The 17,754-nt window shown below is 40.0% G+C and overlaps 1 protein-coding gene across 2 annotated transcripts in view; it reads left to right on the forward strand.

Annotated features, from left to right (window-relative positions):
• The first annotated feature begins 458 nt into the window (after positions 1 to 458).
• The window catches only part of hsf2 (heat shock transcription factor 2), a 34,122-nt gene continuing 16,826 nt past the window's right edge, over positions 459 to 17,754 (forward strand). The window contains exons 1-6 of one of the 2 annotated variants that reach the window (XM_044376543.1): positions 459 to 753; positions 1,210 to 1,318; positions 3,322 to 3,449; positions 4,006 to 4,130; positions 11,814 to 11,889; positions 12,453 to 12,514. In XM_044376543.1, coding sequence (XP_044232478.1) covers positions 661 to 753; positions 1,210 to 1,318; positions 3,322 to 3,449; positions 4,006 to 4,130; positions 11,814 to 11,889; positions 12,453 to 12,514 — 593 coding nt within the window. In that variant the 5' untranslated portion in view covers positions 459 to 660. The remainder of the gene's footprint in view (positions 754 to 1,209; positions 1,319 to 3,321; positions 3,450 to 4,005; positions 4,131 to 11,813; positions 11,890 to 12,452; positions 12,515 to 17,754) is intronic. The other variant, XM_044376542.1, reaches the window with a different exon arrangement.

The raw sequence follows: 17,754 nt of genomic DNA on the forward strand, positions 1-17,754 counted from the left end.
GGCTATTTTCAGATCTTTAGAAAACACAGAAAATTTATAGGAGAATTTAAGGTAATAATATAGTAACCGTTCTGATCCACACTCCAATTCAGAAGGTGGCGGTAATGCATCCAAAAGTTGTTTGTCAACCGCCAATAAACAACAAAAGAAGAAATAAAATTCAACACAGTGTGACTTCAACTTCACATTCCCTATACGCAACATTCGTTCATAACGCTGTACAAGTCATTGAAAGTAGTTTTTGATGGTAAATTCTCACGTTGTCTATGGAAAACAATAGACCTGAGTCAGCCTTTTGGAACTATTCGAAACTACATGAGTCACATTACTCACTGTCGCAACTCTCTCCTCTGTACGACTCTGGTTGGAGACAAAGCAGTGAAATGGTCCTTTTTCTGTTTTCTAAGACTCATTTTGTCATTTTGGATGTTCATCTGGGACACGTACACAACTCTCTTTTTGTTTGCATGGAACTCCACGTGAGGACTCTTACGTAAACTCATTTTTGACCAATCCGATTCCCTATAATAGAAACGGAAGTTGTAAGTCATTGGCATTTTCCTCAAAGCGACAGACTTCTCTAGCTCCTCACTCAGGAGACAAAACAGAGCTATTATTGCGCATCTTCGGACAAAGTACATTTGTCGTTGAATATTCGAGATGAAACACAACTCGAACGTCCCAGCTTTCCTCACCAAGCTGTGGACACTGGTCGAGGATGCAGACACCAATGAATGTATTTGCTGGAGCCAGGTAACGTTAACGCTAAAACTATGCACACTTAGCATGGCAGTTAGAAAAGCTAACGCAAAGAACACAGCTAATTGGGTGATGAGATTAGCCTTGCGTTAATGTAGCAAGTGTAGAATCTCGCCACACCACGAAATTAAAAATGAGCAGTTATGGTTCATCAGCCATGCCTGCCAACGTTACGCCACCGACTCGTTTCAGCGTATAGGTTATAGCGATTAGCAAACAGCTAAAGCTAAACATCATTATTTCCCTTCATTTTGTACCGGTTGGCAAGCTAAACACTGACAAATCCAGCCCCTGCGTCATCTCAATATCATTTCAGTTTTGAGCACTGAGTCATTATAAAGCTGTGTGCACAGTTTTAGGGCTAGGAGTTCAATGACACACCAAAATAGATCCAGTAACGTTAGCCCTCTGAGGAGCTGTTCTGTATGTCATGGTGTTGATTGTTTCCAGGAGGGCAACAGCTTCCTGGTGTTGGATGAGCAGCGTTTTGCCAAGGAGATCCTCCCCAAGTTCTTCAAGCACAACAACATGGCCAGCTTCATCAGGCAGCTCAATATGTGTAAGACTGTATTCATTGCTTTGTGTTAGTAACTATCAGAGCACACACTTTCTGCTTTTAGCCAGTGCTTTGTAGTTGTTTTGGACTGACCCAGCATGTCTGCTGAATAGGGCTGTTTGATTCTGTCTTTGTTAGTCTGATCAGCAGTGACACAAACACAGTAAACCTATACTATCAGGATTAGTTTAAATACAAACAGGTATATAGCCTGGCAGGTGATTGTACTAGTACTGACACATCTCTACACCAAGCCAAAAAGCAGAGACAGAGATCAGTGTTCATTCAGTGGGCAGATCAAGGGGCAAATGCTATGGTATCCACAACACACTGTGTAAACATTTTATCAGCTGGTGGACAGAGTTGCTTTGTATTAAGAAGCTGGAGACAGTGGAGTGGTCCAGTGCAGAATATCTGGTTTGGGGTTAAGGTTAAGGTCATTGATTTATAAATTAATTATTTTAGTCATCTTGTTGTGACTGAATAATGACAACCATTTGAACGACTGGGCAATACTGTACTTTCCAACAGTGACATATATCACAGTATGGAAAATACATGCAAAATCACATGTAAATATACCAATGATCAAATCAATTAACTATGGCACAGTGTTGTGCATCACATAAGACCGAACTTGCATGTGATTCCAGTAAGGAATGTGCACTATGGATATGATGGTATATGTGATTTTATATCTCAACATATATCATGATATAGTTAAAGCAGCTTTAATCAATATTTTTCATAATAACGATGTATTAAATGACAGTGTGTAATGTGAGAGGTGTGGCTCTTAGCAATGAATCTACAGAGAATTATCAGTGACTCTGCACCTCCCCTTGGCTTTACGGAGCTTTATAGTGATTTTCAGCTCATTGTCTAGTTGTCTGGCTGCAAGTTAACTGTTTTGGTTCACTCTCAGTGCTCTCATAGCGTTGTTTTGGGCCCCAGCAGGCAGTTATTTTCAGAGAAAAGTCTCCAAAAAAGCCATTGTACACTACCTGCTCAGCAGCAAACAGACACAGTAGACTAGCTGGTGAACGTAGTTGAGCATTTAGCAGCTAAAGAGCCAGATATTTCCATCAGGAGTTGGTAGAGAGCAAAAACAGAGCTAAAAGACAGTGAGTTACGTTCACCAGGTGGACAGAAACATGACTCTAAATGAATGATAGTGTTACTCTGAATGTAATGATAAGTCAGTGTTGTGTTCAGTACTCAAGTGGCCAAAAAAAATCAGTTATTGCAGGTTTAAGTTCAAAAAATAATCGAGAAGCAGTTCATTGGATAAAATAAACAGGTAGGAATGTCTGGTTTTGGCTAATCCAGTGAATGAAATACCTGACAAATGAAAGTTCTTAATCAAACTGATGCAAAAATAATTTTTGAAAAATCCAATATTGCCATTTAACAGACCTGTTCAATGATACGCAACAATACCAAAAATGGCCTAACACAACCAGAAACATTAAAGTTTTAGCTATCATGGCATAAACAGTATGTCGTAATCTCTGACAACTGACTAATTAGTTAGTGTCTTATGGTACATATCATCATGTTTCCTAACTTTTCTTAATTCCACTGAAAATGGATAAACAGTCTTATTAAATTATTGCCCATCCCTAACCAATGTTGTCTACTCTGGTCATGACTGCAAAAATGACTGATTGCATTAATTTCAGTTAAGGTCTTAACACTACAGATGGGCAGTGCTTTGGACTGTACCATGTAAATAAATCTGATACGAAAGACCTGCAATTATTGTTGACACTGTGTCAGAGGTTTTGATTAATTTTTGAGACTAATTTATGGTGATACTGTGATACCAAGTAAAAGACCATAATAGAATACCAGTGTACATCATACATCACCAGCAACTCAGATCCTGACTGTTTGAAGCTGTGTCCAGAATGCATTATGATATCCTCTGAGCTTCTGATTTTCTCAGATGACACTTAGAAACATGTTTGTTGCTGTATTTAATGTGTCTGTGTGTCTATGTGCAGATGGATTCCGTAAAGTGATGCATATTGACACAGGCATTGTGAAACAGGAGAGAGACGGTCCAGTGGAGTTTCAGCACCCCTACTTCAAACATGGACAAGATGACCTGCTGGAGAACATCAAGAGGAAGGTTGAATCATCTCTCACTTAACCTGACACAAAGGCTGGGGTTAGCTATTTGGAGTGATTCTATTGCACATGGAAATTTCGTGCTGATTTAATATTTTTGATCCATTGTCTTAAGTTTTGTGATTATATAATCAGGGGTTAAAGTTCTCAAGCACCAGGCCTAATTTCAGGCATAGAGCAATTTTAAATTCATATAATACTTAATTCAGTACATAGTACACATTTCCTCCTGGACAATTTTTCAGGCTCACAAATATTTTCTTGGTTTAATCCCCTCATAATTCATAATTTAAAACGTAACCAAGACTCTCAGTGATTCCAACAGTGCTCGACAAGCATAGGTTGCTGCCTTTAGTAAAGAATGGATGACTCAAAAAACATTCCAAATGACCCCTCCATCTTGTCTCCTTTTCTGATTTGCTGGCTAATGTCACGTCTTGTGTAAAACACATTTTATTTAGATCATAGTTGTTCTGTCCTTTATGTTTCCTGCTGCTCCAGTGTCCAGTGTTGAGATAATGTAAAAACAAGATTTGATTGTAATTTCTGTCTCTCAGGTCTCTAACACTCGGCCAGAGGACAATAAGATCCGACAGGAAGACCTGACCAAGATCTTGGCAAGTGTTCAGAGTGTTCACAGCAAGCAGGAGAACATTGACGTTAGGCTGGCAACACTGAAGAGGTCAGTGTACAGCTCATCGCGGAAAGTGGACAGAACAACAACCTCAGAGATGTTCAATGTCGATAATTCAGTCACGGTTGGTTGAGGGTCTGTATTTACCAAGCTTCTCAGGATCACTCCCAGGATATGCATTGAAAGTTAACCTAGGACTAAAAACATTCCTACCCCAAAGTAGGACTTGATACACATTTATGAAGCGTCCTACACTGACTTTCATACTGACCTGTGAGTCGGTTTGATCAGGAGGAAGGTCAATAATACTGACCTGTGAGTTGGTTTGAGCGTGATGAAGGTCAATACTACTGACCTGTTAGTTGGTTTGAGCGGGAGGAAAGTCAGTAATACTGACCTGTGAGTCGGTTTGAGTGGATGGAAGGTCACTACTGACCTGTGAGAAAGTTTCAGTGGGAGGAAGGTCAATAATACTAACCTGTGAGTCGGTTTGAGTGGGAGGAAGGTCAATAATACTGATCTGAGTCGGTTTGATTAGGAGGGAGGTCAAATATACTGACCCATGAATTTTTGATTGGACAGAAGGACATTAATTTTGACCAGCAATCCATATTTGTGTAAGTGGCAGGTCATTTTCCCTCAAACAATGCAGTATTGCAGCTTTACAGTAATACTGTGGCTAGTCACAGCAGGTGTTAAGTCCTTCCTTGACAACGCTTTGGATCATACTGCAAGGACCATTAGACAGTTATGGTCTTGATTTGAATAAACACAATTAATCATAAACATAACCACCACTTGTATTTGTTGGTTTATTTAACAGGGACAGTGCACATTAAGAAACATTGCTGTATATGCGCCAGAGTTAGCCAAAAGGCTATTTTTCATCTGTAGTCTCTGGACAGATGTAACAAAGTCACCCTAAAAACAATATGAGATTGAAATTACAAAGTTATTGAGATGACTTATAAGCATGCAGAACAAATAATACAATGAAAAAAAGAATATATTAATGTTAATAAAAAACATCATTCAGGATAATGAATTAAATGAATTAAGGACAATGATAAAAAAAACAGTTAAATAACACTCAGAGACACTGAATTGATTGTTTTTACTGTTTTATGCTTGGAAATCTTGAGGAGGGTCAATCCTATACTCTAAAGTATCCTAAAGGCCGGAGACAATAGTACCATACAATATTAATCTTGTAGTCTGTCAGAATGTGGCTTTTTCCTGATACCCCACTTAACTCTGTGCCACTATGCTTGATATTTATGTGAAAGAAATACAACTTTATATCTGTCTAAATTATCAGATAAAGTAACCTTAGTCTTTTTTCCATTCTCATCTGCTCCACAAAGTATAATCTTTCATTCATAAAGTATATATTTTATCCCCATTCTGTGTAGAGTAGCTTATAAGTGAGGGTACAGGTTTGTAGTTATAAATCTTGATTTTTGGTTTGCTAAAGGGGACCTATTATGCTTTTACTTATTTTCAGTAATATATATATATATATATATATATATATATGTTACAATGTGTTTATGTTAAAAGGGCCGACGTGTTAAATAATGAGTTGAACGTATGTTGAAGTAATTCCTGTGGGCAAAAAGCACCAGCTTCAGACTGCTCTGAACGCTCAATTTACAACGTTTTTTTCTACTTTCAGCCCAAGCCATCATTGGCTCATGATTTACATGGTTATCTGCTCCATGCACAGTGTGTGAGTTCACTGCTCCACTCCGCCAACATTATGGTATTTTTCCATTGTTTTGGGGGTAGTCACGCCGAGCCATGACTCCATTACACATCACTCTAAAGTACAATAATACGGTCATCTGCAGCTCTTCATCAAACATCATCATCACACAATAAAAGTCTCCTGTTATATAGTCGTTTAAAAGCTTTAACTTTGAAGCAGTAAAGCAGGAAATGTTGGGTTTGCATCGGCAGTAACTTAACATGACTCTGACACATGCTGCCCCTGGGCAGCTTCCGGAAAGCTGGCCAATCAGAACAGAGTGGGCTCATCAGGAGGGGGGCCTCAAAGAGACAGGAATTCAAACAGACTGTTAAGAGACAGAGGCTGAACTGAGGGACTGCATAAAGGGCCAGTATAAGATAAATAAAGAGTGATTTGAACTATTAATCATGCAAAGCTACTCTAGTGGAGTCCAAAAATAAAAATTTAGAGATGGAAATGAGCATAATAGTCCTTTTTAAGCACTGTAGGTGTGGCAGCCCTTTAAAGTTATAATATGTAACTATTCTGCATTAAAACGTCTGAAAGGACTAGATCTATTTTATATATTTTGTTTAGTTGTGTACTTACATTATCCCAAATGTTTCCAAAAATTTTCAAACCTAGAGAAATACATAATCTTAATCAAGGTAAAAGTCTGTTTCATTTGGTCGCCTGTCAATGGTGTCATACCCCCTCTACCAAAGAGTGTACTCCCACACGACGGTGATCATCTTGTGTGTGTGCATTGCCATTATGGCAAACAGCCACAACGGCGTCTACCAGAGAGCATACACATTCAAGATAATACACCAGCGTTGTGGTTGTCTGCCAGAAACTCTGTCACAAATTGACTTCTATTCAGTTTTAAGTTTAAGTTTTAAGCCACACTTTTATGATAAACTTTTTAGATCTTGGTGGTTAAGTATATTTTTTAACCAGATGAAGGATTTTGTCATTGGACATCTGGATCTTATGTTATCAGAGAAACAAGCTGAGCAAACATTAGTGGCAGCTCAGCTCACACAGCCCCTCCTGGATGTCCTCTGCCCACTGAACAGCCTCGGAGAAACACAAATTTTTTTAAAAAAAAATTTTTTAAATGTGAAACTGCTTCATTCAGTGTTTTTACCGGTTGTAATCCCCATGTTTTGGAGAGGAGAACTCTGCAGATAATTCGGCTCCCGGTAAAAAACCTCCTGAATGTCTGGATCTTAAGTTGTCAAAGAAACAAGCTGAGCAATTAAAGCTGCAAGCAGCGTTGAACGGGCCCTCGCGCCTCAATGCACGTTGGGCCGCGGCACAGTCGAAGGGCTTCTGTCACAGGCATGTAGATGTCTTCAGACCCGGGCTGTTTTCAGAAAGTGCAAGAAGGAGATAAACATCACTTCCTTTGTCCACTGTTTTGCCTGCTGCTGGGGCTGCTTCGCTGAAATTTCGTAGGGGGCGCTATTCAGCCAGTTTGCATCACTGATAGAATATTGTCATGTAGACGTGTTCAGGCCAGGAGTCTTATCAAATATGTAAAGTTTGGTGCAGATTGGAGCATGTACAATAAGGTTATAGCAACTTCCTCTGTCACAGCGAAGCATGAAATCTCAATGGTGCGAGGATGAGAATGTTCTCCAGGGTGACATGTCTGTCTTGCTCACACCTGTGGCATCAAAATTATGCAAGTTTTGGGTCCATTCACTTGAATTTCAATTGGTAAATTGAAACTTTGGATGAGTTTGTGTGTAAAACAAATGAATTTCCTAATTTTCATCAAGTTTATTTTTAGAAAACAAAAGACTTTTAACCCACATGACCTAGTCAAAGTTTGATTGAAATGTGTAGTCTCAGGTGTGTAGAGACATAACTGTAATACTGTAATAAGTAACTGTAGCTGGACACAGAAAAATACTCCTATATTTCAATGGAGAGTGTGAGCAAACTGCTAGGTGCTTGGGCCCTAATAAAGGAAAAACTGCAGTACAGAGCTACAAATTTTAGTTTTGATTTTATTTTTCTGGCAGCACTTTATCACTAAACTGTCACTCTCACTCAATGAGCTCCATTCAATGCCCACACCCACCCCCACCCCCTCCTAATTTCTCTCTCTCCCTCTCAGTTGAAGAGGAGAATGTCACTCTTCTTGTGAAATATCCTCATAAATCCCATGACTTTGGCCAAATCCTACATTAAAAAGCACATTTTTTTGTAGGAAATTTCGTCGCAAATCCATTGATACAGGTTTCAAAGTGGTCAGACTTATAGTTTAGACATCAGCACCATTTGTTTGACACAAAGTCCATGCCAAGAGATTGCCTCCCCATTGGTTTACATTGTAAGGTGTGATGTGGCACTACAACTTTCAGGGCTTACAATATCTAAACCGTTTGAGTTATTACAAAGTTTTTAATAACTTTTGTTCAGCACAGTATAATAAGACATGTACTAAAGTTTGAAGTCGATACCATTAATGCCCTAGGAGGAGATAGTGTTTGATCGGGGTCCAAAATTGCCACAAAGTCATACTTTCATGGGCATATGGCGGACTTCCTGTTGGATTTAGGTCAGGGGTGTCAGCATATGATTTGTAGGTCTTGATGAGACGAATAATTTTGGTTCTGGTTTTGGTTCCATCTCTCTACGACTTTCCTGCGGGCCGTGGCAGCCATATTAGATACATAGGTGGCGCTATAGAGCACATTTTGGCACTTTGGGGGTTAATTTTTACATTTTATCAAATTTTCACCAGACCTGTTGTGCGTGCCAAATTTTGTGAGTTTTTGAGCATGTTTAGGGAGTCAAATTAAGGGTTGAAGTGGTGTAATAATAAAGAAAGAAGAAAAAAGAAACAAACACATGAAATACAATAGAGTCTTTGCCCCTTTGGGTCTCAGGCCCCAATAAAGGTATAGCAACTTCCTCTGTCATGGCGAAGCATCAAATCTCAACAGTGTGAGTATGAGAATTTTCTGCAGGGTGAGACATGTCTGCCTTGCTCACACCTGTGTCATCAAAATCATGCAAGTTTTGCACCCATTCACTTGAATTTCAATTAGTAAACTGAAAACTCTTGATGAGTTTGTGTGTGAAACAAATTAATTTCCTAATTTTCATCAAGTCTATTTTTAGAAAAGGAAAGACTTTTAACTAGGGATGCACGATATTGGATTTTTTGCCAACATCCTGTATGCCGACATTTCCAACTCATTGTGGCCGGTTGCCGATGCCAATACCGATATATGCACATATTTTTTTCCAGCTGGCTGAGGAGACTATTATGCGTGCAAGCATAGATTATACTATGATCAAGAAAGGCAATATATGAAGGAAGAACTTAGGAAGACTGGAGTTCAGTAGCTCAGCATTAAAACTTTAATGAACCTGCCAAGTTGGTGGAGCAGTAGAGTTTTCTTTGAGTTAGGATTTAATCTCTGGTCCACACTCCGGAGCAGAAGGTGGCGGTAATGCACCTAATACGCTGGTTGCCATCAGCCGGCATAAACCAAAAAGAAGTTTTTTTCCCCAAACAGAGTGGTACATCCTGGCAGCCGAAGTGTTTCCTATCTGTGCAGCTGAACACAGCAGCTCCTCACGCCGACGGTCCTGGTGTTTCCTCCGCAGGCTCCACTTCACTCAGCTGCCCGACAGACCCGCTGCTTCTTCCCACTTTAACCTGAATAACTAACCAGGGCTCAGTGCTCTGGTTGGATCCACCTCGAGAGCCGAGGCTAACTTAAGCTGGGAGGCTAGCGGAGCGTTAGCTGCAGCATGACCGGAGGGAAGCACAGCCAGCTGGCCTGCGGAGGAAGTACCAGGACTGTCAGGGTGACACAGTCCATTGAGGGGAGCACACTCAGGCGGTGGAGGGGAAGGTGACATATTGGCCTCTCATAATCGGCAGCATTTGCCGATGCCGATATTTCATTTTAGAGCTTTTATCGGCTGATACCAATGACTTGCCGATAATATCGTGCATCCCTACTTTTAACCCACATGACCTGGTCAAAGTTTGATTGAAATTTGTACTGTCAGGTGTGTAGAGACAATAAGTAACTGCAGCTGGACACAGAAAAATATTCATACATTTGAACAGAGAGTGTAAGCGAACCGCTAGGTGCTCGGGCCCTAATAAAGGAAAAACTGCAGTACAGAGCTACAAATTTTAGTTTTGATTTTATTTTTCTGTAGCACTTTATCACTGTCACTCTCACTCCATTTTTTCCCCTTCCCTTCATAGGTCATCCCCACTACTGAATTATACATATAAGACCTATAATTATTGTAAAATAAATGATAATAATAGCAAACTTCATACAAAGTTTGTTTATAATGTACTGTGTGTATATAGACCTTTCTGCTGTGTCCTACAAAAATGAGCTCCATACAACCCCCACACCCACCCCCCCCCCCATTCTCTCTCTCTCCCTCTCAGTTGGAGAGGAGAATGTCACTCTTCTTGTGAAATCTCCTCATAAATCCCATGACTTTGGCCAAATCTTCCGAAAAAATCATACTTTTTTGTAGGACATTTCGTCACAAATCCATTGATAGAGGTTTGAAAGTGGTCAGACTTATAGTTCAGATGTCAGAAGCCTCAGTTTGACACAAAGTCCATGCCCATAGATTGCCGCCTCATTGGTTTACACTGTAAGGTGTGATGTGGCAATGCTGCTTTCAGGGCTTATAAAATCTAAACCATTCGAGTTATTACAAAGTTTTTAACAACTTTTGTTCAGCACAGTGTCATAAGTCATGTACAAAAGTTTGAAGCAGATACCATTAACGCCCTCAGAGGAGAAAGCGTTTGTTCAGGGTCCAAAATTGGGACAAAGCCATACTTTGAAATTGAGATTGCGGACTTCCTGTTGGATTTAGGTCTGGGGTGTGAGTGTATGATTTGTAGGTCTTGATGAGACGAATAACCCAGTTTTGGTTCGATCTCTCTACGACATTCCTATGGGCTGTGGGGGCCATATTAGTGACACAGGTGGTGCTAGAGAGCACATTTTGGCACATTGGGGGATAATTTTTACAAGACCTGATGTGCGTGCCAAATTTGGTGAGTTTTTGAGCATGTTTAGGGGTCAAATTTAGGGTTTAATGGGCATAATAAGAAAGAATAAGAAAGAAACAAAACACAAAATATAATAGGGCCTTTGCCCTTTGGGCTCGGGTCCTAAATATTAGGTCTGTTTGTTTTGAAGAGGAGGAGACCTGCGGATAATTCAGCTCCTGGTAAAAACCTCATGAACGATGAACACTGAAGTAAACCAGGAGAAGCTGACTGCAATGATGGCAATGGTGGTTGTTTAACAATGAACACAACAACTCCCATGATGCCACGCTACTTCACCACATCATCAAACTCTGTCTTTTGTTACTGTTTTGAGAGACCCCTTTGTGGCAGAATTTACATATTGTGTGTTTAAGAGTGATTATTCGTTCTTCCTTCTCGATCAACTCCAGCCATGAATCCACCCCATGAATGCCAGATTGCCCAAATACTACTAAAGACACCTTTGGGTCACTTTCTTGGACTTGTGAGTCACTGGAAGGGCAGACAACAGCACCGTCTACTGTGCCTGGTCAGTGCCCATGCACTGGACAGGTCAAAAAATATTCCCAAGCCCTACTGCTCCACTATGTGAAATAGCTCAAATAAAAAATAATGAGATACTGACCGATCTTTCAATAAGTTCATTGTCATCAAGTGTTCCCAAAACATCTCTCCTTTTATTTCTGCCTGAATGCCATCTCCTGGAAGCTCCTAACAGGTTAGGACACCTCTGGACCTCTCCTAAATATTGACAGATATAGGAGCAATTTCCTAAATTAAGACAACTGATAAAATGCTTTTACTCTTAGTCCTAAAAGTAGCATCACTTTGAATTTTTAGCCAGTTAGGAGTGATTTCCTGCTCTGGGAAGCTTGATAAATCAGTCCCCAGTACTGCATTCCTTCAAATGTAAATTAACTTAACTCATTATGTTTAGGGAGAATGAAGCACTGTGGAGGGAGATCTCTGATCTGAGACAGAAACATGCCCACCAACAGCAACTCATCAAGAAGGTAAGGTTGGGACCATGTTGAATCCATTTAGACTATACCACTAATAATCAGAATGAGTAAAATACATTAATCAGAAAGGCTGGCTCATCTGGAATAAAATTATATTGTAGTTAAAACCTTCACTATCCATTTAGCTGATGGAATCTTTACATTTTCAGAGAATCTGCACTCTTCTTGTGCATGCTTTCCAACTTTCATCATTTACAAGCTCTTTCTACCTACTGCCATTATGTATGGTGGTATTATTTGTAAGGGATTAAAAGTAACTCCAACACATCAGTTTGTTCTGATAAAACCAGTATTTGAGTGTAAGCAGCAGTAAACCAATAGCAGTACCTAGTACTCAACGCAACTCCAGCTTCATCAAAAGTGTGGTTGGGGTGTGTGCATATTAGAAATATAACCAGGACTATTCATCTGAATTAGTGCCCATGTGAACATTTTTGTGGGATTCTTCCATTAAACCGATGACTTTTGGATGGAAAAACCACAGCCAGTTTTCTTCAGATCTTAAATCCAGTTGCATTTTCTGTTAAATCTTTGACACTTTTGTTTCTTTTCAGTTGATACATTTCATCGTCACATTGGTACAGAACAATCGCATCCTGAATTTAAAACGCAAAAGGTGAGTTGACACTGTTACATCCTTCAGCTGGGATTAGTGTGAGAGTACAAGTCCATTAAATGAATGACCCTCCAAACTCACTGGTCACCCATCATAATCGAGAAAGGCCAGGATCCTCCTAGTGGCACTGGCAGGTAGTGGCACCTGAGTGGCAGCCTTTGGTATCTCACTGGCAGGCACTGGCACCTGAATGGCAGCCCGTGGCACCTCACTGGCAGGTAATGGCACCTTAGTGGCAGCCTGTGACTTGCTGTCATCGAGGCCTTTGCCAAATATCCTGGTTACAACAATGAAAAACAAATCCACTATTTTATTATTGTCAGAGTGAAATTGTTTTAGGCAGGCTGCTGTAACTCAAGATGAGACATCTAAGCGAGGTGGCATATAGGGATAATAAAACACAAAAAAGAAGAACAAGAAGTTCCCCACATGTGTAATTGCAAAATATCATTTCATTAATTTACTGTGTTAAATAAAAGTAGTACTCCTCTTATGCAAGGAATCCCTAAACATATACAATAATAAGATGAAAGAAGTTTTTCTTATACAGTAATAATTAATTATTGTTGTTGTTATTTCTATTATTGTTATTATTACAATTATTATCTTTATACATTATATAACTGCTATAAATATAAATATATTATTTTTGTTATATTATAGTTATCTTACTACTACTACTACTAATAATAATAATAATAATAATAAGAAGAAGAAGAAGAAGAAGAAGAAGGCTAATAATAATTAATGAAAACAAGACTGCCAAGGTTTATGTGTGTCGTAATATACATTTCCTCTCCTCGATTAGGCTCTGTGATAAGATATACTTTATTGTCCCTTTGGGGAAATTGGCCTTTGACTCATAGTATCACAAAAAATATAATCAATATCAACAAAAAATGCATCCTGATCATAAACAAATAGAAGAGCACATACCTACATATATGCCCCTCACCCCAGAATACTACACGTCCTGTGCTTTTGCTTTGACTTTACTGTTAAGAATGTTGATGGATGTAGGCACCATTAAGTTTTTAAAACAAATGGGTTTACACTTGGGTACTCTATATCGTCTGCCAGAGGGTAGAAGTCTGTGACATATTTCTTAGTGGGCAGTTGCTGACATTTGATTTTAAAAAAAAGTTTGAAAATGTTAATGGGCTAATTAAATAACACAATTAATACAAGGGTTCAGTGGCTACAACAGTGAACTCACCACAACGCTTTACAAATTGACAAGATTGCAAAAAATCATAGGATAATCATATGAGTGATGATAATTAATAATTTGGACATGTCCACTTTTGTCAAAGTCAATCAGCTGGATTAACATAGTCAAAGGCCAGCATGTACAAAATATGAGGTACTGTCATTTATATGGGTGCAACTGCATAGTTTTAATATAGAAACGTGACATAATTTTCAACAACTGTAAGACAACAGAAATCCAGAAGTCATAGAAAGCCCTCTGCCGACAGAATTTAAATACCACTCTTTAATTGTGAATATAAAGAAAGTTTACAGAGAGTGACTTACTAAACTGCACTGTATGTTTCTCTTGAAATTAAGTGACAAAATGGAATTATGACATTGTATTTTTGAGGGGTTTTGGACGCTCGCAAACTCATGAAAATCAGTACACGTCAGAATTGGCGAAAATTGCAAAGTTTTGTGGTGATTGGGCTTGGGCGTGGCCAGTGGGCTCCATAGCACCCTCAAAGACAGGGCCATTTTGGAACAAATGTTCTTTGATCATGATATTCGGTGGGTTCATTGCTCTCATCATCCTTGACATAATACTTTCTTTTTTTTTTCAAAAAAAAGGGGGGGGGAGTGAGAGAGAGAGATATGCACGTGATTCAAGATGGCGCGGCTTCTGGGGGAAGTCACGGAAGACGTGTGTTAGTATGTTAGTAAAAGAGAGAGGGAAAGAGAAGGGGAAAGACCGACTCTCCATCCCGCGACCGTGAGAGGAGAGCGGTGGTTATTTTATCTACCGAGAACCCACATACGGACGGTGGTCTGTACGCGTGTTGTCTCTTCTCGGTGGAGCAGCGAAGAAACGCAGGATGGTCCACTCAGTCGGTAGACAGCAAGGTGTAGAAGTTATACGTTTCTCCGTGAAGAAACTCTTTTCCTCCTTCTGCAGGTAACCGTGATAGTGTTGTGTTGCAACAACAGTCTCTTGTGGATCCGGTAAAAGTGTTCAGGCGAATGCGGGTCAAAGTCTCGTCTCGTCCAGCGAGGGCTCCAAAGAAAAACGAGAATAAGCACACGTGTACAGTTCCTCTTCAACGGTAATCTGGCTTGATCGAAAAAACGAACCTTCCCTGTGCACAGATACACTAACAGTGAACGAGATTTGTTGCCAAACCGTGTTTAAAAAGGGAGTGATGTCACGGCTCCTTTGACATGACTCCCTGTGTTGTTGATACGTCTCTGCCAATCAGAGACGAGAGCCTGACACTTCCTGCTGGGTCGCACCTAGGTGCGAAATTGCAAGGCATCAGTGGAAATGGAGTCTGTGAGCGGATTCCTTTGTTTCCAGGGAATAAAGGCACAGAGGCGGCCTCGTGGCCAGGCCTCGGAGTTTGCATGTAGGCTTTTCTCTGTGTGACATTATGGTGGAGGCCAAACAAAAGTTTGGTGCAGACAGGAACATTTGCAAGAAAGTTAGAGCAACTTCCTCCGTCATGGCAAAGCATCAAATCTCAACGGTGTGAGGATGAGAATTTTCTGCAGGGTGAGACATGTCTGTCTTTCTCACACCTGTGTCATCAAAATTATGCAAGTTTTGGGCCCATTCACTTGAATTTTAATTAGTAAATTGAAAACTCTTGATGAGTTTGTGTGTAAAACAAATTAAATTCCTAATTTTCATTAAGTCTACTTTTAGAAAAGGAAAGACTTTTAACCCACATGACCTGGTCAAAGTTGATTGAAATGTGTACTGTCAGGTGTTTAGAGACAATACGTAACTGCAGCTGGACACAGGAAAATACTCATACATTTGAATGGGCAGTGTGAGCAAACCCACACCTCTTTGAACATTTACTTCTTCCACGTAGTTTTAGATATAAACTTCATTTGAACTGTAAATGAGTCACAAGACAATAGCTAAATCTTTTGATAACTTTTGATCACAAACTAGTCTAGATGACACACACTGATTTTGAAGTTGTTACGATGAATGAGTTCACCAAACTCCTTCCTGACTGACTTCCTGTTGGGTTTACGCCATGCGTCCTTGTGCGCCCTGGCATGATACATGTGTGTACTGATTTTCGTACATGTAGGTGTAACGTGGTGCGGGGCTGCTTTGTTGAAATATTGTAGAGGGCGCTGTCGAGCCATTCTCCCACACCTATGCCCGCCTCCTTTACAATATCACTGACTTTAAGACCTTTCATGTGTGTGCAAAGTTTTGTGAGTTTTCAAGCATGGCTAGCCCCTTAAAAACAGCTTCTTACTGTGTGGCGAACAATGAAGTATCCATTTCATAACGTCCACTTGTGGCTGTTTGTCATCTTGTTTGTTAGTTGACAGAACTTTGTTGCTGCTGGTTAACCAGTCTGATTATTAGCAACAATGACAAACAAGCTAACTCTCCTGGTTGTTTCATTAAAATTATGTTGTTAATTTAAATGAAATGTTGGGCAGCTGTGGCTCAAAAACTAGAGCGGGTCATCCACTAATCAGAAGATCTGCGGTTTGATTCCCGGCTCCTCCAGTCTGCATGTGGAAGTGTCCTTTGGCAAGATACTGAACCCTAAATTGCCTTTGATGGCTGTGCCATCAGTGTATGAATATGTGTGAATGGGTAGTTCCCTCTGATGGGCAGTTTGGGACCTTGCATGGTAATCCCTGTACCCATTCAGTGTATGAATGTGCGTGTGAATGGGTGAATGTGACACGTAGTGTAAAAGCACTGTGAGTGGTTGGAAGACTAGAAAGGCGCTATACAAGTACAGTCCAGTTACCATTTACTATTTAATTTTCTATTGTTGTTGAGAGGAGTTCACGTCAGAGCAGTGTGTCAGGCCACAGCACGTCACTGTAGTCCCACTGAGGGTCCAGCCTGGACAGCTGAGGCAGCAAGGTCCAAGGCTACGCCAGCAGTGCTTAGCTCTCCAGCCGCTCCCCAGCAGTATCCTGCCACACCGCCCAATCCAAATCCATTCTCCTGTTAGCTTAACAACAGTCCTTCAGGGCTGCTACAACAAATCAACTGTTGCATTGGCTAACAGAAGCTGCTATCTACTGCTCCATAAAAGAAGTGAAACGTAACCGCTAAATCTGAAAATAGGAAATTTGGACTATCGCTTTACCACATACAGTTGTAGAGATTTGAAGATGAAATTTGGAAACTGTCAATGGACCAACGTGATGTCAATATTGTATTCTGGTTGTTGATTGGTTAGGGAGGACGTCCTCCCCTGGAGCTTCATTTTACATATTTTGGCCAATCATAGACAAGCATGAAAAAAATTAAGTACATTAAATTGATATAAGAGATCGTGGAGGACAGCAGGAACACGTCCTCCTCTGCCCCCCACCACTACTTAGACACACTGCCCTTTCTCCTCCTGCCTGCCCTGCAGGTGTTGCTGTTGAAGCATTTTGATCAGAATTTCAACAATGGATTTTTTTTCGATGGAGACAGAAAAAATATTTATAAATGATACTTGTATCAACCAATTACTTCTACAACTTTTTAAATATTTTGATCTCTCTCTTGCCTCTCAAAAATAGAGGAGAAGCAATCTGTCACTGTACAGTCTGAACAACTAATAATTTAATCAAGAATATAATCCTAGTCTGATTAGAGCTGTGACAAAAGATTACCATCATTGATTAATCTGACACTTAATCATTTGGTCTGTAAAATGTCAGAAAACTGTCCAATATACTTACTACTAAATTTATATTTACAAATTTATACGGCTAAGTGTGTGGAGTTAGGGTAACACTAACCCCTGTGTGCGTGTGTGTGTGGCTGCTGTGCCATGTCGTGCTCTGCGCTCTGTATATTTTCCTGCCTTTTTTTTTTCTTTTGCCAATCACATGCCAAATTAAACGCAGTCAGTTTTTAATTCAGGTCTGCATATTGAAGTTTAGAGAGATTATCACCTTTTCCCAACCAGTGCCAGTACTAGAAATACTGCAGGTGTTTAAGAATGTATCTTTATTTCATGATAGGCCACATGTAAATAATAAGCTGCAGTTGATTATTTTCTATA

The sequence above is a fragment of the Thunnus albacares genome, chromosome 16 (genome assembly GCF_914725855.1).
Source record: "Thunnus albacares chromosome 16, fThuAlb1.1, whole genome shotgun sequence".
NCBI classification, from domain to species: domain Eukaryota; kingdom Metazoa; phylum Chordata; class Actinopteri; order Scombriformes; family Scombridae; genus Thunnus; species Thunnus albacares.